Here is a 25,815-nt window from a genome sequence, read left to right on the forward strand (position 1 = left end):
AACACATCATGAATCCGCTTCAACTTCGGCAGTAACTCTAATTGATAAGCAATAGGTCCGACATGTTTTAAAATACAGTACAGTCTAATGAACCTCGAGTTCAACTTGCCCTTCCTTCCGAATCGGAGGACCTTTTTCCACGGAAAAGCTTTCAAAAATATCCGATCACCTACAACATACTCGATATCTTTCCTATTTATATCAGCATAAGATTTTTTTTTGATCAGAAACGGCCTTCAACGGCCTCGGATCAACTAAACAGTGTTTTTGGTCTAGAAAACTAGCTCGGGACCTAAAACCCGATTCTTACCTTACTCAGTCCATTACAGTTAAGTCTCTTATAACTTTCTCATACACTTAATAGGCTCTTTGTGCTCGACCAAAACTCTCGAATGTACTATTCTTTAGGCGTACTCTTTTTTCACTTAAAAATACCCTATAATTAAATCCTTAGTTACCGCTAACGGGCGAATACCTTACACTAGTATGCATTAAAACTCTAATTCGCCAGCAAGTCAGTAGGATAGTGGATTATACTATCATAGTGCGCTAAAACAGTTAACATGTATACCTCACTAGTCTTTTAGTCTTTTTGGATCCCTCAATTTTAAGATGTGACAAACTATACTTAATTCAAAGCATTGTATCATAAAAAAAATACAATTAAAATATATAATGAGATTATTAAAAAAAATATTAACAGTATACCTAAAAAAGAAGTTTGCTATGGTAACAGTATATATTAACTTTGAAAAGTTAAAATAATTTCAGTATCACGTGTGGGAATGCACACACGTGAGACAGACGGCACCATACAAAGCCAAAGAACCCCTCGAATATGCTCTAAGGGAAAAAAATAACATTTATCCATTTATCCTCCAATGCCGAATCCAAAATCTCAAGCTCCGAACAGTGAACCTCCGAGCTCTGAATGACGAAACTGCCCGTGCTATCTCCTCAAATTTACCTTCTTTGGGGCTTACGCCATGCTTTACTTCACTGAGCTCCTGCACCCCACTTTCATGGATGTCTTAGAAGCCTGGCCTCGGCCTCGGCCTCCGCCTCGCCCTTGCACTCTCTTCTCGCCACGAACTCCCTCGTGTCTGATTCGCTCCTTTAGTTTCTTATCACCGTACGTACCGCCTGCTCCGTTTTATTTTATTTTTTCAGTGTATATTGCCTTTGTTTAAGGATAAGGATTAACCCATTTTTGTAAAGCTGTGAAAGGTGGGAGCTTGTTTTTCATTTTTCTATTCTTCTTTTGATTTTCCTTACTTTTTCATTAGTGTCTTAAAACAGAATTAGTTGGATAGCTTTGTTGAGTTATAATTTTAAATAGACTTATTATATTCGTAGAACAGTAGAAGTAGCTGATATGCATTAATAAGGGCTTTAGCATCCCTTGGTTATCAAAAGTTTTTTAAATGGATGATTTGCATTTCGTGCTGAATGCCACTGCTAAGAACACTTCATCCTCAAGTAGTAATGAAAGAAGCCTCTTTATTAGTTATAATTACTTCTTGTTAACTCAATTGCTTGGGTATCACCCTATGAATGCGGGTCTCCTTCTTGCACTTATGTGGTATGTAATTCGAGAACCTATAAAGTTGTATTTTGTGATACTAATGATGCTCTAATGAACATGTTCACCACCTTCTTGGTGGTGTTGTAATTTCAATTTGTTGGACTTATTCAAGAGCGAAAACAGCACCTAATATACTCAAGCTGTGAACTCATGTTTATGCATTTTTGCTGCATTGTACTTATTTTCTTTCTAGAGTCTGTTTCCTTAACTGGGAAATCTAATTGTTTCAAATGCAAAACGTTAATATATATTGTTGTAGGAAGAGGCAGAACTACAGTTTGGACATGGTTGAAAACCATAAATGTCATTGGATTGAAATGTCTTAAAAAAGGAATTGCTTCTTCTCTTTCCCACTCTTTCAAAATCAACGACTGATTTGTACTGTTGAAGCAGGTTTCCTGGCCATCACATACCCCTTGGGAGTGTGTTCAGATTTACTCTGTGTGCTGGAAATCATAATTCTTTGACAAGATCCCCAGTTATGTCTGCAAAGAAAGGTAAGTGACAGTCCTATTTTGCTATTTTCTATTGACTTAAAACATTATATGCCTTTATTATGTTGGTAGATGTGATGATATTAACTGACAGAAAGCACTTTGATAAATCTAGACTTTTTATGTTGTTCCTGGAAATATAAATCTTAAAGATTAATCACAAATTTGTCCTTCTCAGGAAATACTTTCCTGTATTTCAGAATGAAATATAAATCTTAAAGATTATCACAAATTTATGTTGTTTCTTTTCTTTTCTTTTTTTCCCATAGTTATCCACATATAATGTGACCTTCTCAGGAAATACTTTCCTGTATTTCAGAATGACAAACTGAACTAATTTTTCTCAGGTCTGTCAACTGCCACTTTTGATGGACTATATGAGGTAGTTTGGACTGTGGAAGCAGATTTGGCAGAAGGTCAACTCCTCTACATTAGTGGGGAACCTGTTGCCTTAGGCTGCTGGAAACCAGAGACTGCAATCCTAATGTCTCCTACTGAACATGCAAACATATGGATGGCTGAAGTCAAGGTAGGCTGATTCAATTTTGATAAGTGGCACAGTTGGCCTTCTTTAGGATGTAAAACAGTGTCTAAAGTCTTGAGGACATATTCTTTTGCCACCTTGGCAGCAATGAAGTTTATCCTGACAAAAAATAGAGAATAATGATATCCATTAGATCTCTATTTTTTCTTTTACAATGGAATTTTGATTTATAGGGCCTTTCTTTTGATTAAAGGTAGGTTGACAATAATTGTTACATATTCATTCAAAAAATGAACCTGGTCATTTGGGTAAATTGTATTCACTGATATTTGGCAGATAGCTTGTGGTGTAAATTTCAAGTATAATTATTTCATAAAAGGAGAAAAGCAGCCTTCATCTGACATCACTTGGAGACCTGGGCCACAATTTTCTTTGTCAGTTCCTCCACGTAAGAAGCCAGAAAGAAAAATCGTGGTGAGAGATTCATGGATGAGTCCTAAATCTGAAACCTATCCACCACATACTTGGGGGTCGTGGATTGAGGAAATTAGTACTCCAATAAAACCTTCAGTCTCTCAAGCTGAAGGTAACATCTCTATTTTGGGGACATTTTGTATGTAACTTACTTCTTTAAAATGTTTCTGAACACTCAAATGCTTCCAGTGCTTTGACAGATGAAGATAAGATTATGAAACATCATGAAAGTGATCTAAGCGAATCAAAGCCCTTCTTGAATGACCTTATAGCCATGGATGAAATAGAACCAAGTGATATGGTTGCAATTAGTGATGCAGAGGAGGGATTATATTCTACTATTTCTGAAAGAGACCAGCCTGTTGAGGAACCTTGGTTTTTGCATTCACCTCTGTCCTGTCTCAGTTATGGGGATGGTATGGAGGCCAACAGTGCCAAAGATGAGAAAACCAGGTTGGAAGCAAATAATCAGCATGACCAAATTACTGAGAAGTTTTTGTCCGAAGAAAACAGCCATGTAATTTTCAAGGACTCTGTATCTACTGTTATTTTGATTAATTCTTCGATATGTACCATGCAAAGGATTGCTGTACTGGAAGATGGTAAACTGGTTGAGTTGTTACTTGAACCAGTTAAAAGCCATGTACAGTGTGATAGTGTATATTTAGGAGTAGTTACAAAACTTGTTCCCCATATGGGCGGTGCATTTGTAAATATTGGAAGTTCAAGACACTCTCTTATGGACATAAAGCACAACAGAGAACCATTCATATTCCCTCCATTTCGTCGAAGGAAAAAGAAACAAGCCAAAGATTTTGCTTCTGGCAGTCTTAGTGAGCCTTCCGCAGCAAATGAAATTGAACCTTCCTCCGAAGATGTTGTTTTCTTTGAAGATGCTGCAGAAGATGACTTTGAGGACGAGGATATGCAATTTATGCATAATAACTCTGATGGTAATGATGTTGGTGATGATTTTGATGTTTTAGGAGTTCTTAAAGAGAACGTGAATGGTAGTGTAGTTGATTATGGTGAAGTGGATGCTGATTTTGAAGATTTGTTAGATGGAGAGCACCACCTAGAAGGAAATCTTATTGGTGCCTCTTCTTTAGAAATGTCTAATAGCTGTTCTGTGTCACATTCCCAAGATATAGAGGGTGCTGATGAAAACAAGTGGCACCATGTTCGAAAGGGCACCAAAATAATTGTGCAAGTTGTGAAAGAAGGATTGGGTACAAAAGGTCCCACTCTGACTCCTTATCCAAAATTAAGAAGCAGATTCTGGGTATTTTCTCTCCTTTCTCCTACTTCAATTCCATCTCTGCTCTGTCTAAAGCATGACTTTATAAGTTGCTTATTTTTCTGAAGTAGTTTTCCTGGGTTGCAGATATTACTCACTTGTTGCGACAGAATTGGAGTCTCAAAAAAGATAACTGGTGTTGAGCGTACACGCCTGAAAGTCATAGCAAAAACTTTGCAGCCGCAGGGGTTTGGTCTAACTGTAAGGACTGTTGCCACTGGACGTTCTTTGGAGGAGCTGCAGAAAGACTTGGAAGGTTTGCTTTCGACTTGGAAAAATATAGTAGAACATGCTAAATCTGCAGCTCTTGCAGCAGATGAAGGTGTAGAAGGGGCAACTCCTGTTTTGCTGCATAGAGCAATGGGTCAAACACTCTCAGTTGTTCAGGATTACTTTAATGATAATGTAAGTCTGTCATTTATCTTGTCTTCCATTCTTCCGTATACCCTTTCAGATGTTTTATTTTACATTAGGAGCTTATGATAGTCTTTCAGTATCACCTAATATCACCTCTTTTTTCATGTACCTTTCAGGTTAACAAAATGGTAGTTGACTCGCCAAGAACATATCATGAGGTATTACATTATTAGGACTGAGGCAATGAATGCTTCTCCATCTGCATGCACGCATGCATGTTTTTTATTTCCATTCATGGTGTATCCTCAGTTCTATTTAATTTTTCTTCTTGGTGAAATTTTAAACATAGTTAAAGTTACTGAATTTATTTTGTTTATAAAGAAAAAATGGCTCATATATTTTTACCCAATATTTCTGATTTTAGCATCATTGTTATCCATACATCTCACTGTTCCTTTATTAGTTATTTCCTATGAGATACCTTGATATCAACTCTTCTTTTGGTGTCAGGTTACCAACTATCTTCAGGATATAGCTCCTGATCTTTGTGATCGAGTAGAGTTATACGATAAAAGAATTCCCCTTTTTGATGCATTCAACATTGAGGAAGAGATCAACAGTATCCTTAGCAAAAGGTGAGGATAGCTGTTATATGCAAATCTCTTAATTTTTAGGTAAATTGTAGCTGTGAGGATGGGTTTGTGAACTTTGTAAATTCTTATAACGTTCCCTGATCTCCTGATAGATTTGATTCCTTATATCAGCTGATTAACTATTCGTGAATTAATTAGAGAATTGGGTCTGGAAGAGAAATTTTAGCTATCTTGATAGCCACTTTTTGAAATGGGGTGCCGAGACCCAAGAAATGGCAGTCAAATTATCTGTTCCTTTAATTGGCTTCTGAGTTTTCCAGGCATCTCTGCTATGTTTTGTCCTTTTCTCAAACTTACATATGCCACTTAAACATCCCGCAAGCTACAGTTACGGAGATGATCTTAAAAAGTTAAATAAATAAGTTGAATAGTTCTAATTCATTCCTATCAGAGAAGCCATACTGATAACTCCCCCCCCCCCCCCGGATGGTTATGTAACGTGCTGCTGTGTTACTGGGGAATGTTCTATACCTTCTATGTTTCCTGTCTGATGTCATGTACAACTCTTGCCAACAGGGTTCCACTACCAAATGGAGGTTCCTTGGTGATTGAACAAACAGAGGCCTTAGTCTCAATTGATGTGAATGGAGGACATGGGATGTTTGGTCATGGAACATCACAGGAAAAAGCCACTTTGGATGTCAATCTTGCTGCTGCAAAACAAGTATGTTGAACAAATTTTATTATAATTATTTTTTTCCACTTTGTATGCACATCCATCCCACAATCATAATTCATATGTTGGTTTCATCAATCTGAGAGAGGAAATATGCCATTGGACAATGGATCCTAAATTTTTTATTACTTTATTCAGAAATATAATTAGGTATTGTTAATTGATTTCTTTATACTCCAACTGTTAGTGATTTTTTGTTGCATGTGAGATGGGTAATCACTTTATCTCATAGTGGTTGCAGATGTCAACTCTAAGACCCTTGTGGTGAATGGCAATAATCAATTCAACTGACATATACACAATCATGCTACTTAACTTTTGTATTAAGATTTAAAAAATTCGGCTTCTGTATCCCAATAATTATTTACCTTGATATAAAGTCAGTAATGCTACTCAACTTTAAAAATGAGAAGCTTCATCTTTAGTTAGTGTAGGAGAGAGGAGGTATTAAAGGTGAAAGAAACAGGGGTAAGTATCTTTTATTAAGTGCTTGTATACTATGCATAATTAATCTTCCTTACAGCCTCTTGTTCTTTTTGTATGTTGTTTTCAATAAATTATCCACCAATGCTGACCATTGGATCAAAGGATTTGTTATTAAACAGTAACTACTATTTTTCAGATTGCTAGGGAGTTACGGCTTAGGGATATTGGTGGCATTATTGTAGTGGATTTTATTGATATGGCAGACGACTGTGAGTCTCTCTCTCTCTCTCTCTCTTTCTTTTATGGCTATCTTTGCTTCCTGTCTGTCTATTGAAATTGCTCTAGATGCTTATGTTATGTTTTCTATGAATATTTGTTATCTGTGTTCATCGGAGTTCTCTCTTTCACCTTTTAATTGCTATATGTCTTGCTTAGACTGTTAGAAGTATCCTACAGTTATTGTGAATTTTTTTTTCTGTCTCAGTTAGCTGCTCTAATAGAACATGAAAATACTATATACATTATAATTCTCTCTCCCTCTCTCTCTCACTCTCCAACTTATTATTAGACTGCTGGGGTAGATGCTACATGCTTGAAGTAGTAAAACTAATTAGTCTTGAAGTGTTCTAACTTCCATGGAGTTAAGGAAATCTCTCATTGATGTTTACTTGGCTCTAATTTTCAGCAAACAAGAGATTAGTATATGAAGAAGTTAAGAAAGAAGTTGAGAGAGACCGATCAATGGTGAAAGTCTCTGAATTATCGAAACATGGGCTCATGGAAATAACAAGAAAGAGGGTATGCTGGTTCCTGAAATTGTATTTCTAATTTTCGGGGAACTTTGCTCCTATGAATGATGTATATCTATACCTGGTCCTAATTTATCCTAATTTGGAACCCAAGATAAAACCTTATTTTCAAATGACAATATTTAATCTTCAATTCTACCTGAACTATTTCTTTAAACTTATAATTGGTGTAATCTTTGAACAGGTTCGGCCTAGTGTCACATTTATGGTTAGTGAACCATGCACTTGTTGTCATGGTACGGGGAGGGTTGAAGCTTTGGAGACCTCCTTTTCAAAAATTGAACAAGAAATTGGTCGATTACTTGTAAGTTTTATATATATATTCTGGGCATAGCTCATTTTGCAACTGAATGATAAGAGTTTAATGAAGTTCTCCTAATTTCGGTTATAATAAGACCTTGTTTTCCTCTTCTTTTAATGGGAATGAAAAATTCATCTGTTTATACCTTTCTTTCTTTTGGAATCAGGCGGTGATCAAACAGAAGGCACACCCTGAAAACCCAAAATCTTGGCCAAGATTTATCCTGAGGGTTGACCAACACATGTGCAATTACTTAACTTCGGGGAAAAGGACAAGACTTGCAATTTTGAGTAGTTCCCTGAAAGTTTGGATTCTTTTGAAGGTGCATCATGTTCATTGAGTTATTTCATTTCTGCATCTTTAAAGTTAGCATATAAATGATACAGTTGAAATACATTTCTTTTAACTCAGTATTCATATATTCAACTGTTGTATGCTTGGTATTTGGCATTATTTGTCTATAGACATGCTTGTTCATTGTCTCATCATCCCTCAATTCCCAGTTATTGTCGAAGTCTATTTTAGGTGGTAATTCATCTAGTTCAGGATCATGCATCAACAGAACATGTTATCTACCTTCTACCTTGATATCCTTGACCATTACTATCATTTGTGTTTTTGCAAAAAATTTGATTGAACCTGAATAATTTTTGTATGTGGATTTGGCTGGAACTAAAAATTGTCTGGATGATTTGTTTGTATTCTACAGTCTTATTTTGCCATTTTTTCACTGATCACCATAATTTTATTACACAGGTTGCACGAGGTTTCACCCGGGGAGCATTTGAGTTGAAACCATTTACAGAAGAGAAAGCAGACAAAAACCAGCATCAAGTTGCTATATCAATGCTACGAACAGCAGAAGCCGGAACTAGCAAATCTGGGAAGAAACTGACGCTTGTTCCAGTTAAGAGGGCCAAGGTTGATAGAAAATAACAGAGAAGGATTGATCTTATAGAACGTGGGCTTCTTCCCCCCCACCCCCCACCCCCAAACCAAAAGATCTTATATTCAGAGGAAGGATCAACAAACAAAGAGCTTACCGAAGTTATGGTTAGTATCAAAGTGATTTCGAGGGCATTGTTGCTGTTAGTACTCGTACACTGTAAGTCAAACCAGGATAGCTCCTACTACCTTTTTTTCTTTTTTTTTTTTGGTTTCCATATTACTTGGCATGCCAATTTTGATCCTGAGAACATCTTTCTGGAGTAATGTTCAATGGTTTCACTTAGAAAAGCTAGATAAATTTTTTACCCTCAAATGTTCAATGGATTGTAGTGGTTGAGTATCATTTCCCCGAGAAATAAAAGTTCATATCTTTAGAGTTTAGGGTAATTTATAAATAGGACAATCAACCGTCTCAATTCTAATTTAAGAATGCATTGAGCCAGGAGAATAGTAGGTTGGTCTCTCAACCTGCAGGCTGCAGATGCCTAATCCCTTGATATAGTATTAAACATAAATCAATAATACTGTGTTATTATTAGATGCAAGAGCCTGAGATTCAGAATTCAAGCTCTTAGCATGGTTGAAACTTGAAACAATCAAATCGGTTGGTTGGATGATTTCAATCGTAAACTGAAGACCTGGTAGGTCTGGTACTATATAAAGAATAGGGATCTCTTGAAGCAGTCTAAAAAGAAAAAAAAATGGTATCATATTTGATTGAACCTATAATTTCTTATTCTGCTAAGCAATATACGTGGTTTTATTTACTATAATCAATAAACCATTTTTATTTGAGGTTGTATTTAAATGATGGATTGGATTGGGAACCTAGAATCACACCGGTTTAACTTTCAGTTGATGAATTCAGAATATTCTGCCAATCTTCCGAGGGCATCTTTCTAAAACACTCCTGCCACCATTTGCATTCAAATCCTTTTAATTACAAGTTCTGTTCTACTTTTTTATCTTACATGTTGGCTCTAATGCGACAACTGCAAAGGTTCAACCAAGTATGTTTCATTTGTTGTTAATACATGACCATCACTTGGGCGGCCATTAAATCCTCTCTGCCTCAGAACCCAGCAGCTGTAACAATGAAAACTATGGCGCCTTCTGCTAATATGATGAAACAAGGATTGCCAATCATATGTAAAGCTTCGATTTCTGATGTTTTCTATGATGGCATAATAACTTATTTAGCCCTCCAACTTTATAAAAAAGTTTATTTTAGCTCTTCATTTAATTTTTCGTCTTTTTTATATTTTTTTTTGTTAAATCACCCTAAAATAAATAGGAAAGTTAACATTTTTAACTTTGCTGAGTATATGTGAATTGTCATGTGATGATATGTTAGCATCTAATTAATTTTTAAAATTTTAATATTTAAAAAGTTTATGAAAATTTTAAAACAAAATCATTACAATTATTTAAAAATTACAAAAGTTATTGAAAATTTTAAAATTTTAAAAAATTAGATGCCATGTTAGTAAAATTAACAAAAGGATAACTTTTTATTCATATTGGTATAAAATCTACTTACATATACCAAAATTAAGGTATGCAGATTATTCCTTCTTAAGTACAATGGAGGCCGTAACTTGAATCGTGTTATGCTTCAAAGATTGAAGCTAAACATGTAGCAAATAATTTAAGAATTTTACCTAAACAAGGGCAAAGGGAATAAAACACAGTGAAGAAATTAATATGTGAGGTCTTTTTATTATTTGAATAATATAAATAAAAATTATTTTCTGAAATAATATTCTAGATGTTTGTTTTTATTTGATTGGGAATTATTATTCTTCACCAGACCTCTTGTCAGGAACAACTTTTTCATTCTGAAAAAATTATAGGAATAATATTAGGAACAATTAACCTTAAGAATGACACTCACACTATGTTGTGAACAACTAATGGAACAACATCATGTTGGGAACACTTTGGAGCTAGCTTTCGAGATGTTCTCCCTTGGGAAGTTTAGAATATGAACATTGCTAAAGAATATGCTTCTTAACCTTTTTCTAAAATACAAGTACTTCCTCTCCTCGTTAAATAAAAAAAATACACTTTTATTTGATAAACAGGTAATACTTTATCTATCAAAATAATACTTGAGTGTAACTATCATCATTATATAATTTCTCTTTTTATTAAATATACATTAACAATGGTAAGGCATTGTTCTCCTAAAAGAAAGATTCAAGTTCAAACTTTGGAAATGAAATTGTTAGAAAGAGCAGCCATGAACTTCGAACATAGATCATAAAAGCAGACATGAAGAATATATATATATATATATATATATATATATATATATATAAACACATTAACTAATTTCTCTCAAATATTTTATTTGGAGACTTTTGATCTTTTATAAATTTTGGTATTTTAAAATTTAATCTTCTTTGTTATTGTTATAACATCACTACTTTTATGGTTCTTGACCGTTTATCACTTCTATCACCATCTATCATCGCACTTATTTTTCAAGGTCTGCTTCGATTTTCTTCTCTATTATCTCTTCACCATATCCCTTTTTACTAAATTATAAGGTCTTTTCACCTTAACATAAAAATTCTTAAAAATACAAAAGAAACCATGTTTCTTGAGTCGGATGCTAAATTGCCATTAAAAGAGATGATATTTTTTCCACATCAATCACATGATCAGAAAAAAGTTATTTAATTTTGTAATATCATCATCATGTTTGTTAACAAATAAAAACAAAAACATTATGTATTATAAGCATCAAGTTTTTACAAATATGATCTAAAAAAACTACTATTTAGATGAGGTTGAAATTGTTGATATTATATATCCTCAAATAGATTCGAAGAGGTCCAATGACAAGAAATTGCTGAGACTTCATCCGAGCAACCCAAATTGTTCAACTACACATTCCACTTTACCAATCAACTCATCAATCCCTGCTCTCATTCTCGTCTTACCAAAACATATATATATATATATATATATATGATACCTGTTCTCTTTCTGATTTCATCTTTTGTACTCGCATCTTCTGATTCAGCAGCCATCGGTTGTAGTTTTCTTTATCAATGAGGACGCCGATTCTGATACCAGTTATAGGCATTCGTTTCAAAAATTTGTGCTACTTTTGATGGTATGTTATCTCCTTGACTTTTTGCTTGCTTGGAGTGCTCACTTACTCCCTCCTATATTTTGAAGAATCTGAAGCTCCAATGGATCGCTGTCTACCACTGATCTTATGCCCCACACAGGCTGCTATTGAATCACCCACACTACACATTTCCCAACCTTAATGCACTTTACAATCAAGTCCTAAATCACTATCGTATACGAAAACATAAAAGCAAAGATGTTTAACCAAAACAGATTATCATTGAATAATCCATGAAGATACAATAATAGAAAAGCTGTTGGTCATTGATGAAATGTTAATTTGCATGACTTTTTATGTTTAATTCGGTTAATTTTTAAATTGATCCCTGTTAAATTAGCGCTTTTATGTTTTAATCTTGTCACTCATGCAATTGGGATGCTATGAGTCAAAAACGAGTAAAAAGACCAAATTAAAACACAGTCAATAAAGTGAGGCCGAATAAAAAATGTGGAGAAAGTCAAGTACTCATCAGATTTTTTTAACTTAATAAAAGCTAAAATTAGTAAAAAAATCTAATTTTAATTATATATTAAGGTGGTTAAAGCCAAATTTAATAAATATCATATGTATAAATAAGGCTTTAAATTACCTTGAAAAAACACATGATATTTTACATTTGGAATTCATTTAGAATTAAATAAGAATTTTTTTTTCCTTCCAATTTGATGCGTGAGTAGCATACTGCTACCTTCATTTCCATTTCTTTATCCTTTACCAAAATTTGTCTAATTACTTTCAAACCCTTTCCCTTCCCAATTTCCTCTATTGTCATCAAATCACCTTTCAAAACCTATGAAGCATGATTAAATCTATGTTTCATTAAATTCCATCTTAACTTTAGGCCGGTGTTCTTTCCGGTCAGGAATCGTGAGATACGTATCCATACTAAAAATTCTTACAATCGGTATTCACATTTTTCCTAAGTATTAGGATTGACAACTCATCCCTTAAAGTTAACTCGATTTCAAGTCAAAAAGTGCACGTTGGGTTGGAATCATGTTTGCTAACAGTTGGAGAAGCGAGTCGACTGTGCTGTATTCGGATCTCCGAGAACAAATCAAGGAAGAAGTGATCGGGTTTAAACGACCCACGCGATTGAGGCCGTTAATTCGACTTGGGTTCTTTAGAGCGCAAGGCTTCCGAAATCTTGAATCTGAAACACGTGTATCTCGGTTAGATTATCGGTAAGGGTTGGTTTGCAGGTCGTACCGAGACAAACTACGAAAGGAAGAATTGGTGGTTAGGACGTTCTTAACTACTATAACCAGCTTATTGTTTAGAGGAGAAAATTAATTTTTAAGGATTAATTCAAAAATCCAAAATCCGTCGAGTCTAGGGCTAAGGCTTATTATCTTTGATTACAAAATCTGAATTTAATTTCCAATTTAATTTCCAATTTAATTTCTAATTTAATTAATTAATTATTTATGTTGTTTCAATTATTTAGTTTCTAAACATTTCAAAACTCCCTTAATTTATTTGTTTATTTTTTAGCAGGTTCGTTTGGAGCTGTGGGCACGACTATAGCCACGACTATTGACACGATAGAAATTCTGATCACAAGTTAAGCGCGAAAGTTGATTATAACACCAATCTTTGTGGACTCGACCCTACTACTACTTTTTATTACTATTTAGAGTTATTTTGTAGGAATTATTTTTGGTGGTTTTGACTTCCATCAAATTTTTGCGCCGTTGTTGAGGATTGGAGATATTTTTCTAATTTTTGTTTGTTTACCTTATGACCAGATCAGAACTAGGAACTCCAGAGTTTGAACCAGAAATTGAGAAATTGGCCCGACAACTGTGGAAAGAAGCCATTTAATACGGCAAACGACCAAATCCAGGATTTAAAACCATATCTTACACTGAGGAAATTTTCTAGTTTGATGAACTAGACGAGATGGCGAAACAAATTATACGCCAACTCGCAGCGGCATCAGATGAACAACAACCCTTACGTATAACCTATCCCACGGCAAGAACGCCATTTGAGTTAAAGTCAGATTTGATTCATTTACTACTCACTTTCTGCGGATTATAGAATTAAAATTTGTACACCCACCTTAAAGAGTTTCATATGGTGTGCACAAGCATAAAGCCTCAGGGAGTAACCGAAGGCCAAATCAAACTTCGTGCTTTTCCTTTCTCATTAACTGACTCTGCTAAAGAGTGGCTATTTTATTTGCCTTCGGGATTTGTCAACACATTGGCTAATATGTCTCGTTTGTTTCTTGACAGGTTCTTCCTTGCAGCTCGAGCGGCCGAACTAAGGAGAGACATCATGGAAATCTGTTAGAAGGAGATTGAATTGCTCTACGATTACTGGGAGTGATGCAAAAAGTTTTGTGCAAGTTGCCCACAACATGGACTGACTGAACAGTCACTCATGCAGTATTTCTATGAGAATTTGCTCCCAATGGAAATGAAAATGATAGATGCTGTAAGTAGAGGGGCACTAGTCAATATGACTCATCAGAGGGCAGGAGAATTGATTTCAACAATGGCTGCTAACTCTCAACAATTTCAACCGGTCACAGAACCCACGAGATGGGTTCATGGGTTAAGTTCTCTATCTCTATAAGATAAAATTAATAAGCTGACTAACATTGTTCAAAATTTGCTTACAGATAAAACAAGCCCAGCACAGTTGTGAGAAATTTGTGCTAAGGCAGAGACGAACTCATGTCTGATTTTACAAGAGGATTTGACAGAACAAACAAATGTTGTCGGAAACTTTTCAAGTCCATCCCAAAGGTGATATGACCCCTACTCGAACTCGTATAATGTGAAAAAGATCACCCGAATCTAAGTTATGGGTCGAATCCTCGGTTCAATCAACCATACCAACAAAGGATACCTCCGAATTAACAATTACCACCCCCAAAGTCATCTTTGGAAGCCATAGTAGAAAGGCTATCCAGTAGTACTGAGAAATTTCAATAAAAAAACTGACATGCATTTGCAGGAGTTGGATAAGCAAGTGAGCAAGCTCTCGCTCACGGTTAGCCATTTGAAGTCCCAAGGCAAGCTGTCATCCTAAACTAAGCCAAACCTTCGACTCAATACAAGTACTATGACATTGAGGAGTGAGAAGGTTTTGGAGCCCGTACGTGGCACGAGTTGTGCCCACAACATTAGTCGAGATAAGGAAAACTTGACACAAAAGCTCCAATAGAGACAGCACCATAAAAATCATTTGCAATACCACCTCCGTTTCTTGGAAAACTTGTCTAATGTAAGAATGAGTGAGAAGAGAAGGAGATCTTTGACACCTTTCGAAAGGCAGAAATCAACATACCTCTTCTCGATGCTATTAAGTAGATTCCACAATACGCAAATTTTTTAAAAGAATTATGCACGAGCAAGAGGAAGCTCCTGGCAATGAAAATGTAAGTGTTGAAGAAAATGTCACCGCCATTCTGCAAAGGAAAATACCACCCAAATGTAAGGACCAAGGCATATTTTTCATATTTTGTAAAATAGGTAGTGTCAGTATTAAAAAAGCAATGTGCGACTTAGGTGCATCAATTAATGTTATACTTTGTTAATTTATAAACTATTTAACGCGGGTCCTTTGAAGGAAACATATGTAATTATTCAGCTTGCAGATAGATCTGTAGTGCATCTAGAGGGAGTGCTGGAGGACGTTTTTGTTAAGATAAATGAGCTAATATTTCTTACAGACTTCTACATTATCGACATGGAGAATGACAATTCGGCTAATTCGTCTGACATTTTGGGAGGCCATTCTTGAGTACTGTACAAACAAAGATTGAAGTGGGATACTCACTATGGAGTTCTATGGGGAAGTGGTGAAATTCAATATCTATGAGGCCATCAACCACCCTAGCATGATTTCTAATGTTCTTAATATTGATATAATCGATCCTTTAACAGAATTAAATTTAGAATATCATGATTAGGATGAATTACGAAATGTTATTTGCAGAAGTCTAGACTTTGATACCATGGAGGAACTAGAGGAGTGGATAACCTTTGAATAGTCTATTCACGAAACAGTGGCTCATATGAAGGCACCGCAATTACGAAAAAATCCAAGTAAAAATTTTGAATTATCTCCTTCACAAACTAAGCTTTACCATCTGTTTTGCAGGCTCTAGAGTTGGAACTCAAACCACTTTTAGACCATTTGAAGTACTCCTTTCTCGACAAAGGAAATACTTTACTGGTAATAATCTCGAGTAAATTCTCGAAAGTAGAAGAGGAAAACTTGGTACGAGTTTTTAGAGATTATAAAAAGGTAATTGGATGGACGATAGCCAATATTAAGGGTTTGAGCCCCTCAAAACTTGCATGCAAAAAATTCAAGTTTTAGATAATGCAATTCCCAAAAAAGAGGCTCAAAGGCGTCTCAATCCACCCATGATGGAAGTGGTAAGAAAAGAAGTTCAAAAGTTACTTGATGCTAGGATGATCTATCTCATTTCTGACAGTAATTGGGTCAACTCGGTTCATGTAGTACCAAAAAAAACTAGCGTGACCGTAATTGAGAATTCGACAGGTGAGATAGTTTCCACTCGGGTCCAAAACAGGTGGAGGGTCTGTATCAATTATAGAAAGTTGAACTCATTGACTCGAAAAAATCATTTTTCACTTCATTTTGTTGACCAAATGGTAGAACGTTTAGTTGGGAAATCTCATTATTGTTGTCTTGATGGTTATTCAAGATTTTCCAAATTCTAGTAGCATCGGAGGAACAAGAGAATACAATGTTTACGTGTCCATTTGGCATGTTCGCTTACAAACGGATGTCTTTCAGACTTTGCAACGCACCAGCCACTTTTTAAAGGTGTATGGTAAGTATATTTTTCAACTACATCGAGAAAATAATTGAGGTGTTCATGGATGACTAAGATCGAGGCTTATTAAGTGGATATTACTTTTGTAAGAGTTCGATTTCGAAATAAAATAGAAGAAATGATGCGAAAATTTGGTAGCTGACCATCTGAGCTAAATACCTCCATCGGAGGATGTCACACCACTTAAAGATGATTTTTCGGGTGAAAGTCTGCTTGTTATTTAGACAATTTTCCTTTGGTACGCAGACATGGTGAATTACCTTGCTACAAGTATAGTATCTTCTAACTTATCGCGATCTGAAAAAGATAAGATCAAACTTGAATCGCGATACTATGTTTGGGACGACCCCTACCTTTGGATATACTATTCTGATCAGGTAATTTGACGATGCGTTGTAGAAACTGAGGTAAAATCGATTCTATCTTTTTGTCATTCTTACGCATGTGGTGGACATTTTGACTCTAAACGAACTGCGCATAAAGTACTTAAATGTGGACTATTTTGGCCACATATTTTTTGAAACGTATATTTGTTCTGTAAAACATGCGAAAAGTGTCAAAGGGCAGGAAACTTGAGCAGAAAAATGAAATGCCTCTAACCCTTGTACATGTCTGTGAAATATTTGATATAGGGGGCTTTGATTTTATGAGACCTTTTGTCTTATCATACGGTAACATTTATATTTTACTTATTGTTGACTATGTATTAAAGTGAGTGGAAACAAAAGCCACTCGTTATGCTGACGCCAAAACAGTAGTCGATTTTTTAAAGAGTTATATTTTTTCCAGATTTGGCACACCGCGAGCATTGATCAGTGATCAGTGATCGGGGAATGCATTTTTGTAATAAGGTAATTGACACACTTTTGAAAAAATACGAGATAGTGCAACGAGTCGCTACGACTTATCACCCTCAATCAAATAGTTAAGCGGAAGTGTCGAATCGAGAAATCAAGTTGATTTTGGAGAAGACCGTTAAGCCAGATAGGAAAGATTGGAGTTTGTGACTAAATGATGCACTATGGGCGTACCGTACAGCCTATAAAGGATCCATAGATATGTCTTATTATCGATTAATTTTTGGTAAACCATGTCATCTTCCTGTTGAACTAGAACATAAAGCGTTTTGGGCGGTCAAGTAATGCAACATGGAGTTGGAAGCTGCAGGTAAGTATTGTTAGTTACATATTTAGGAACTTGAGGAAATTCAACGAGAAGCGTATTAAAGTGCCCAAATTTATAAGGATAAGATCAAGGCATACCATGATCAAAAGATAGCCCGTAAACAATTTGTGGTAAGGCAAAAAGTATTACTTTATGACTTTATACTAAGAATCTTTGTAGGTAAGTTTTGACCTAAGTAGTTAGGGTCTTTTGTTATTATTTACGTATTTCCACATGGTGCAGTTGAGGTTAAAAGCGAAGAATCCGGAATAAATTTCAAGGTCAACGGACAGCGATTAAAGCCTTTCTACAAAAATTTTCAAGTCCACATGGTTGAAGAATTAGTCCTCGAGGAGCCGATTAAATAAATTTCAAGGCCATTGAGTTAACAACGTTAAACAAAAGCGCTTTTTGGGAGACAACCCAAATTTATTCTCATTTATTTAATTTTGAGTTTAAGTAAGATTTAGGTTGTAAATAAATTTTTATTTAATCCAGTTAATTTAATATTTTCAGGAACGTAATGGAGGTTGTGAATATTTCAAAAGTCGAATAATGATGGTGGCGTGGCCACAACATGCTACATGCTGAAAATTATTTACCTACAAACAAAACCCAACACCGACAACACCATTAAAAGACACATGGTGAGTATTCTTAACTTTTTTAATTATTCTTTGAGTTACTGTCTTTTATTGCATATAAAACATGCTTGAGGACAAGCATGAGGGGTTTGAAATGGTAAGTAAAATGGTAAATATGCATGATTTTTGCTGCATGTCTCTCTTTTGCATATGTTAAATCTTATGCTAGATTTATTCAATAGTTTATTTGACATTGAACCTTTAATCTCGTTACTTAGTCAATTTAGACAATTGGGTAATTTTTGAATTAAAGTGTTCAAGTATCTAGATTAGTCGACATTTATGTTTTAAAGTTGATATATGTAACTAGATTTTTCATATAAATTAATTGTTTGGAAAAAAAATATTTGCTGGTACATAAATAAATAAGTAAAATAAAAATAAATAAATAAAGGCTCAAGTTATGAGTGAAAGTTTCGAAAACGTGGCCAAATTTAGTAACTGAGGTGAGGTGCTTGGGTTGTTATTTCATCTCGCGTAAAAAGGCTCGAGTGACAAATTGAAAACTTACAAACATTCAGCTAACCGAGCCTAAATAAAAAAAGAGACTGTTTGAACTAAGTAATAGAGATAGGATGCTTGGGTTGTCATCCTATGTTTGAATTTAGTAGTCGGGATAGGATGCTTGGGTTGCCATCCTAGTTCGCATAAAAAGGTTTCATCATGTCTAAAATTTTTATTACTGTGTGATTAATTAATAATACCTTACAAATTTTGGATTCAAACTTAATTTACTGAAATGATTTAGTTCACATATTTCAGTTTTATGACACTTGTTGATTAAACTAGGTATTTTTAGTATTTATTTATTTTTTGCCTATATTGTTTACATTGATTATGGATGCGAAAAAGAGGCTCGATTTTTAATAAATTATTGAATAATTTCTAATGTTTGAAAGTATAATATGCTTGAGGACAAGCATGAGCTAAGTAAGGGGGATTTGATAACATGTTAATTTGCATTATTTTTTGTATTTAATTCGGTTAATTTTTGAATTGATCCCTGCTGAATTAGTGCCTTTATGTTTTTAATCTTGTCAGGGATGCAATTGGGATGCTATGAGTCAAAAACGAGCAGAAAAGGACCAAACTGAAACATAATCAATAAAGTGAGGCCGAATAAAAAATGTGGACAAAGTCAAGGACTCATCAGATTCTTTTAACTTTGTAAAAGCCAAAATTAGAAAAAAAAAGTCTAATTTTAATTTTTATTTAATTTTAATTATATGTTGAAGTGGTTAAAGTCAAATTTAGTAAACATCATATAATATATATATATATAAATAAAGTGTGACAGCCCAAAATTGACCCTAGTCGGGAAGTGGTTTCGGGACCGCTAAACCGAGTCACCGAAATGTTTGAACGTAATATTTATTGTCTAGAATATGTAATTATGAATGTGTGAAAATTTCAAGCTTGATTTAGCCGATTGCATATGAATTCAGTTAGTAGGACTTGTGTGACACTTTTGAAAAGTGATAGGCTAATCTATAAGAACCTAATAGTGCATGTAGTCAAAGGGAGGACTTGCATGTCAAATTTCCCCCAAGTTCTAGTGGCGGCCATGACAAGGAATCATGGGCAAAACATGTCCTAGACATGTTATGTTGGTACATCATGGGAGAAAAGAAATAAACAAATAAGTATGGGTAATAAAGAATGAAAAAAAATGTGTGTGAGTGAACCCCCCTTTGCCGTGAGTTGAAGAAAAGCAAAGAAAAAAAATTGTTCATCTTTTCTCATTCTTTTGGCGAAAATACTAAAGAAGAAGGAAGGAATTTTGCTTCATGCTTGGTTTGGAAGAGGATTAGGAGGAGGCTTGGCCATACTAGTGTCTAGATTAAGGTATGTTTGATGTTGTGCCATGAGATTCATGCATGTTTTTGGTTACTAACTTGATGTTCTTATTAGCCCATGGTTCAAATCTTTGTTATATCATGGGGATGGTATTTGGCCAAGGTGGATTTTGTGTTAATGCCATTGCATGTTAAATATGAAGCTTGCTAATGATATATGTGATGGTGGATTGATGGCTCTTGGACTTTCTTTTTAGTATTTTTGAGTAAGACATTAAGTTCTTTGTTTAATCATGACCAAAATTATGGTGTTGTGATGTATTCGCCATGGTACATTCATAAGTATGATTTATGCTCATTGCATGGAAAGTAAGATTTGTGTTTTGGATTTATGTTCATGTTTAATTATAATCAACTTGAGATTCGGCTCTAGCATATATATATGTATATATGTTTGCACATGATGTATTGGTATGACATATATACTATCTCAAGGTATATACTTACTTATGATGATGTTTTGGTTATGAAGGAAATGATAGATGTGTATTGAGTTACAATATGGAATGCATTAGTTAGTAGAATGTATGCTGTTTTTTTTTGTGTGTGGTATTAAGTGTATAATTGGCCTCAACATGGACATGCATATTCGGCCACATGAGGGAATTGGTGTGCATGCATTCGGTTAGAGGCAAACATATTGTTGCCTATTCTTGGCTTAGAAAATTCGCTAAGGAGAGTACTAACTAATGTGTTGAGTTGATTCATGATTTCCGTACCTCATTGACTTTAATGTCTAATGAAAATATGTGGGCTAAGTACCTTGAATTCCTCTTCGATGCTCAAATGATTAAATCAATTTATTTGTTAAATTAAGCTCAAGAGCAAAGGGAGCTAAATCCGATAAAGGGAAGGAAAAAGTAGTTGAATAGCCGTCGAAATCGTTCGACAACATCCGAGGTAAGTCTTCGAGTAATGACCCTACTTGAATTATATTGAAATCATGCTCCTTGTGTGCGGCTATTGAGCGAAATTGTAAAGGTTTGATAAATATTTTGTGTTTGAGCCTTAGTAACGAAAATGAAATATGGATGTGTCGTGATTATTGATATATGTGTACATGAGCATTTGAATGATATTCGGGCTAAGTCCCGAAGGCATTTATGCTAGTGATTATGTCTGGGCTAAGACCCGAAGGCATTCGTGCGAGTTGTTATATCCGGGCTAAGACCAAGGCAATGGTGCAAGTTACCAAACCGGGTTAAGACCCGAAGGCAATTGTGCTTGTGGTTGTATCCGGTTAAATCCCGAAGGTACGTGACTCGAAAATGAGCAATCTTGCTGTAAAATTTCAGTTTATACACTTGTGAAAATTCCAGCAATGAGGTATGTTCGTATGTGCTTGAATTAGTTGAGTCCTTACAAGTGAGTATTCGCTCAGTTGATAAATGAGCTACCGGCCTTTGGCTAAGTTGTTCTTTTGTGTATGAACATAAGGGTCGGTAATGTGAAGTAAGTATGATTATGAGAATGTGTATTAATAGAGTGATTCATTTAGCTATGTGAATGTAATACTTTAGTCAAAGCTGATTTCATTGCTTGAGACTTACCAAGCATTAAAATGCTTACCCCGTTACTTTGGCTCTCTGTTTTATAGGTTTCGCTCGTTAGCTATCGGATTCGGGATCATCAAAGTCGAAGTCATCCACACTATCAAAGCCCCCATTTTGGTACAATTTTGGTTGAACTTTGAAATGGCATGTATAGGACTACCCTTTTGTTGTAGGTCATGTACCTTTCGGTTTTGTGTAAACTTGGATAGCCATGCGAAAATGGCTTATATATCGTTTTAGCATAGTACTATAATCGTTTGTATGTTGATCATTATGAGGTATGGAATTGTTTTGAACGATTAGCCATTGGAATGGTTAATCATGATCACACTTTGTGCTATGTATGCAAAAAGGGCCAATTGAATCATGGAAATCATGAAATAGGTAAAGCCTACCTTAAAGGCAGATGCTGACAGTAGCAGTGACGTGGATGTGAAAAATCACTAAAAATAGTAGGAATGGTATTAAATAGTGAATAAATTATGTAAATGAACCTTGATGAATATACTTTCATATGGAAGAAACGAAACGGTCATATGAGTTATATGTTAAGAGATATTAAAGTTCTTGTGAAACAGGGCCAGAACGGTTTCTGGATCCCCTGTTCTGACTTTGGAAATTCATTTTAAATTAACCAGAGATAATTAGGAGTCATGCCATATATGTATAGATTCCTATCTGAGTCTAGTTTCTATAGAAACAAATGGAAACAGTATTGAAGACCTGTATAGGAAGATATCCAATTTGTAATGCATAAAGGTCATTGTAGTCGATCCCTGGAATAGGGGAGACTTTAATTAATAAAATTTAGTAATTGGCCCGACCAAAAATTCTAGAAAAAAATATGTAGATGGACATATGAGTCTAGTTTCGGGGAAAAATTACAAAACTGATTTTCGAGTTTTGAAACTCAAGATATGATTTTTAAGGCGACAGTGACGCAGTAACCAGCTTGTCTGGAAATTTTTAAATGGACAGTGGAAATGATTAAGTCAAGTTTGTGTGCACCTTGTGTTCGACTCCGGTAACGGACTCGGGTACGGGGTGTTACAATTTTATTGGTATCAGAGCTACGGTTTAGTCGATTCTAGGACTACCGTAATGCGTTTGGGTCTAGCTATACATGCCATTTTATGTGATTATTTGATAGTGTGGTGATTTCTGACATTTGAATTTGTGTTTATTTATAATAATGGATCCCGATCCCAACCGAAGCGATAGCTGATGATGTGGAGAGTGTGGCGCTGCTCCAAGACAAGGGACAGCGCCAATGACTCTCAACCTATTGCTAGCAATCCGAATGATGAGGCTAGGCAAGCCTTTTATAGCGTGATGAATGATTGGTTCAACCAATACATTCGAACTAATACGGCTGTTCCACAACCTCTATTCCCGACTAATACAACCCCCACACCTACAATGCCTCCGGTAACTGACCAAATAAGGTCGAATAAGCCCCCAGTTGACAGAATCCGAAAACATGGGGCTACTGAATTTAAAGCTACGGATAACGACGATGCCGAGCAAGCTGAATTTTGGTTGGACAACACTATCCGAGTACTCGATGAGCTATCTTGTACACCGATGAATGCCTAAAGTGTGCTATCTCCTTGCTACGTGATTACGCCTACTATTGGTGGAGCACTCGACTTGTTGTGCCCGAGAGCAAGTAACTTGGGAATTTTTCCAAACCGAGTTTGGAAAAAGTATATCGATCGAGATTTGTTGATCAAAAGCGGAAGGAATTTCTTGAGCTTAAGCAAGGTTCTATGTCGATTCATCGATTCGAGCGAAAATTTGTTAGACTTAGTAGATACGCCGGAATGAGTTTCATTCGAGGTCATCATGTGTAAACGCCGAGGATGGGTGAATGAAGACATAAAATGTTCGTTGGCATTCTTGAAATACGAGAGTTCGTAGTACTTGTCGAGCGAGCTTGTAAAGTCAAGAGCTTAAAAAGAAAAACAAAAAGTTGATGTGGGAACCTGGAGAGTTTCGTAAAAGATCCTCGGAAAGTCTCTTCAACATGCATCAAGAAATTTAGAGATGATGTGGGCGGTCTAGAGGCACTTGGGCCTTTTAGACGAGATCGTGATCGACCCACAATGGGTACACGAGGCACTTGATGCCGCCAGTGTTAGGAATGAACGTCGAGACGAAGCGGAGTGTCGACATTGTGGCAAATGGCATTCTCGAAGTGAGGTTCCGTGACCGCTCTGTTACAAGTGCGGATCGGTCGACCACTTTATTAAAGATTGCCCGAGGTTGCTGAGCAGAATACAAATCAGTGGGAAACCGGTGCTACCACCGCCGAGGTAGACCATCCGGAAATACGGGCAATGCTAGTGGTGGTCGAGAGGATCTAGAGATGCTACGACCAGATCCGAGGCTCGGCGCTCTGCTAGGGCTTATGCCATACGCGCACGTGAGGATGCTTCCTCGCCGGATGTTATTACCGGTACTTTCACTCTCTTTGATACTAATGTGATTGCTTTAATTGACCTGGTTCTACTCACTCTTATATATGCGAAACCTTAGCATCCAAAGAAGACTTTACCTATTGAGTCTCTCGAGTTCGTAATTCGGTGTCAAATCCTTGGGTCGTTATGTTTGGTCGACAAAGTGTGTAAGAAATGCCCCTAGTAATTCGAGGTTCCTATTTTCCGCGGACTTGATGCTTTTGTCGTTCGATGAATTTGATGTTATTCTTGGTTTGGATTGGTTGACCGTGCATGATGCGGTTGTGAATTGCAAAAGCAAGACTATTGATTTGAGGTGCGCAAATAACGAAATGATCCGAGTTGAGTCTACGGACTTGAAGGGTTGCCGGTGTAATATCATCAATGTTGGCCCGTATGTAAGAAAGGGTGCGAAGCATACCTTGCGTATGTAATTGATGATAAGGAGTTAGAAATAAAACCCGAATCTGGCGGTGGTTTGTGAATACCGGATGTTTTTCAGAAGAATTACCGGGTTTGCCACTGTTCGGAGATAGAGTTTGGTATTGAGCTTGTACAGGACCACACCGATTTCGATAGCTCCGTATCGTATGGCACCAACGGAATTAAAGGAGTTGAAAGCTCGATTGCAAGAGTTGGTGGATAGAGGTTTTGCTCGCTCGAGTTTTTCACCTTGGGGTGCACCGGTGTTGTTTGTGAAAAGAAGGACGGAACCATGAGGTTATGCATCGACTATCGTCGACTTAATAAAGTGACAATAAAGAACAAATATCCGTTATCACGTGTCGATGATTTGTTCGATCAAGCTGAAGGAGCCTCGGTGTTCTCAAAAATAGATTTGAGATCGGGCTATTATCGATTCATGAATCCGAGATCGGATATACCCCAAAAGCGCCTTGAACTAGATATGGTCACTACGAGTTCTTAGTGATGCCGTTTGGGCTCACTAATGCCCCTGCGGTATTTATGGATTTGATGAATCGGATTTTTAGACCATATTTGGATCGGTTCGTAGTTGTGTTCATTGACGACATCTGGTCTATTCAAGAGATGAGACCGAACATGCGAGCACCGAGATTAGTGTTACAAATATTACGGATAGGCGGTTATATGCTAAGTTCACAAGTGTGAGTTACGGTTAGAGAGGTTAGCTTCTTGGGTCATGTGATATCTGCATCGGTATTCGAGTCGATTCGAGCAAAATTTCAGCCATACTTAACTGAAGCCTCCAAGAAATATTACCGAGGTTCGGAGCTTTTGGGACTTGCGGTTACTACCGACGGTTTGTAAAAGGATTCTCGATGATAGCCACACCCATGACGAAACTGCTTCAGAAAGATGTCAAGTTTGAATGGACGGAAAAGTGTCAGAAAAGTTTCGATCAATTGAAAACTCATTTGACGGAAGCTCCAGTATTAGTGCAGCCCGAATCTGGCAAAGAGTTTGTCATCTATAGTGACGCCTCCCTACTTGGGTTAGGTTGCGTATTGATGCAAGAAGGTCGAGTTGTGGCCTATGCGTCGAGACAATTAAAGCCACATGAGAAAAATTATCCGACCCATGATCTCGAATTGGCTGCCATCGTATTCGCCTTAAAGATATGGCGACATTACTTATTTGGTGAAAAGTTCCATGTGTATTCGGATCACAAAAGTCTCAAATATTTGA

At 36.1% G+C, this 25,815-nt stretch overlaps 1 protein-coding gene across 1 annotated transcript; it reads left to right on the plus strand.

Moving 5' to 3' along the window:
* The first annotated feature begins 841 nt into the window (after positions 1-841).
* LOC108473901 (ribonuclease E/G-like protein, chloroplastic) lies at positions 842-8,899 on the plus strand. Its single transcript, XM_017775713.2, has 14 exons — positions 842-1,132; positions 1,979-2,082; positions 2,427-2,608; positions 2,900-3,149; positions 3,238-4,319; positions 4,422-4,739; positions 4,868-4,909; positions 5,202-5,326; positions 5,861-6,008; positions 6,643-6,715; positions 7,132-7,244; positions 7,440-7,559; positions 7,723-7,878; positions 8,313-8,899. Exons 1-14 carry the CDS (start codon positions 987-989, stop codon positions 8,490-8,492), a joined length of 3,039 nt encoding a protein of 1,012 aa, XP_017631202.1. The 5' UTR covers positions 842-986; the 3' UTR covers positions 8,493-8,899.
* The last annotated feature ends 16,916 nt before the right edge of the window (positions 8,900-25,815 follow it).

This window comes from Gossypium arboreum, chromosome 11 (genome assembly GCF_025698485.1).
Source record: "Gossypium arboreum isolate Shixiya-1 chromosome 11, ASM2569848v2, whole genome shotgun sequence".
NCBI classification, from domain to species: Eukaryota; Viridiplantae; Streptophyta; class Magnoliopsida; order Malvales; family Malvaceae; genus Gossypium; species Gossypium arboreum.